Source organism: Trichechus manatus, unplaced genomic scaffold, assembly GCF_000243295.1.
Source record: "Trichechus manatus latirostris isolate Lorelei unplaced genomic scaffold, TriManLat1.0 scaffold00120, whole genome shotgun sequence".
NCBI classification, from domain to species: Eukaryota; Metazoa; Chordata; class Mammalia; order Sirenia; family Trichechidae; genus Trichechus; species Trichechus manatus.
In genome coordinates this window covers 3953344-3955176 of record NW_004444056.1, presented here as the reverse complement: position 1 = coordinate 3955176, position 1833 = coordinate 3953344, and the positions used below count along the sequence as shown (strand labels likewise).

The 1833-nt window shown below is 37.5% G+C and overlaps 1 protein-coding gene across 1 annotated transcript in view; it reads right to left on the bottom strand.

The window, feature by feature from the left end:
- PTPDC1 (protein tyrosine phosphatase domain containing 1) overlaps positions 1-1322 on the bottom strand; it is a 38054-nt gene extending 36732 nt beyond the window's left edge. The window contains exons 1-3 of the mRNA XM_023738651.1: positions 1318-1322; positions 1079-1159; positions 677-864 (exon numbers count right to left, since the gene is read on the bottom strand). Of these exons, the coding sequence (XP_023594419.1) occupies positions 677-864; positions 1079-1159; positions 1318-1322 (274 nt within the window). The remainder of the gene's footprint in view (positions 1-676; positions 865-1078; positions 1160-1317) is intronic.
- Between the last annotated feature and the right edge of the window lie 511 nt (positions 1323-1833).

Genomic DNA, 1833 nt, shown 5'->3' with positions numbered 1-1833 from the left:
ATAAAGTTAATGATCCACACTAAAATTACTCATCTGTGGAGGAAAAAAAGAGGAAAAATCTTAGCATGGAAACATATCTAAATGACTGATGAATGGCTAGACTTTCCAACTAGACTAAAAAGAAGAAAAAAAAAAAAAAAGAGCTATACACAAACTTCTTTAAATTCCCAAATTGCATAGGTTTATCATTTCCAAGCTGGCTTGGAATGTCATGTGTTCAATGGATTCCAGTGGAAAGCTCCTGTGAATGGAGAAGCCTCTGGGTTTCTCATATAAAGAATCACACTGAATGTCCCTAGAGTGGCAGAACTTTGCAGCAGTAAGTATACAATAAGTCCTAAGTTCCAATCCTGACTGCCAACTTTAAGCTGTGTCATCTTGGGCAAGTCAGTTTAACTCGTACAATAGAAATAACTGTGTTACACAACTGCTTTAAACTTTAAATGAGATAATGGCATCTGACACACTAGAGGCATTAATTAAATGTGTTAACCACTATTAGTACAGTGTCTCTTCCCATATCCCTCTCACTGGAAAAAATAAATCCTGTACTTTCAACAGCAATACCAAAAAAGAGTAGCATTATTTACAGTCAAAGTTAGCTCATTTCATTTTTTATGAGCCCTACTACTGTGCAATAAGCTCGTATTTCCATCACCTTTTTTAACCTAAAAGCAGAGCAGAAAGGAGTCTCTAAGTGCTGTCCTTGATAATTCATGAAGAGGAGCACTGGGAAGGAACTTACTGCCGGCCTCCATGAAAGCTTCAGGAAGGTAAGTGAAACCACTTTCTTGTTCCAGAGGGTTCCCACAGCTAGCATGCTCACCAGGACGCTGAAGGTTAATTACTGTTTTTATGCCACAGCTTAAAGACAAAAAAAAAAAAGTCATACTGGGAGCTAGAATTAAAAAAAAAAAAAAATTACTAATTACTCTCAAAACATTAACTTCTCATTTCAGATAAACTTTTCACTGCCTATTATTAAAGTGAAAACACTTTTTCATTTGAAGTCAAAAGCAATGAAAGAAAACACACATTAGTTCCTTTACTACAGTGTGTGACTAATGAGAGCATTTACCTTTGGAACTGCTCGATGATGTGGTACTTTTCAATGAGCTCGGTGGATGGGCGAGCCATGGCAAGTATGTTATCAGTGACCCTGCAGGTGTGGGAAGAGGACTGATGAGACACACAAAACCTAGAATGTTCCAGCTCTAAGGACTAGAGAGGGCAAGAGATCAAGTTCCTACTTTTTCTATGATTTTAACAATTCTACAAGATAAGAATCTTCTTATACAAATTTGGCTGCAATTTTACATCATGATTACAGCTCTATGAAACCCTAGCTTCTTAAAAACTCTGGAAAAAATAGCAGGACAAAGTATTTGTGGACTCTAGCAACATGTTTTCAAGGACTCTTAAGAGATTACTAAAGTAGACATGATGGAAAAACCTCAGCTGGAGGCAAAGGTAACAGTGTAGGATCAGTTATCCAAAGGTTAGTGACTAGATGAAGAGGGCCTACTGGGAGACATTTTCAATTACTGAACTATCTGAACCTCAGTTACCAACAGTGTTAAATGAGGATAATAATGTCTGCCTCATAGAGTTGGTGTAAGAAATACGATGTGGAGGTAAAGTCTTTAGCACAAATCCTAGCATGCAGTAATGAATAAATGCTGAGTTACTGGAATTTAGCAAAAAATACAGGCTTTGGAATTAGTTGGGCCTGGCTTCAAATGCTGTCTTTTCTACTTCCTAGCCGTGTAGCAGATTACTCTGGACCTCAATTCCTTCAATAAAATGGCACTAGTAGCACCTACTTCACAAGAG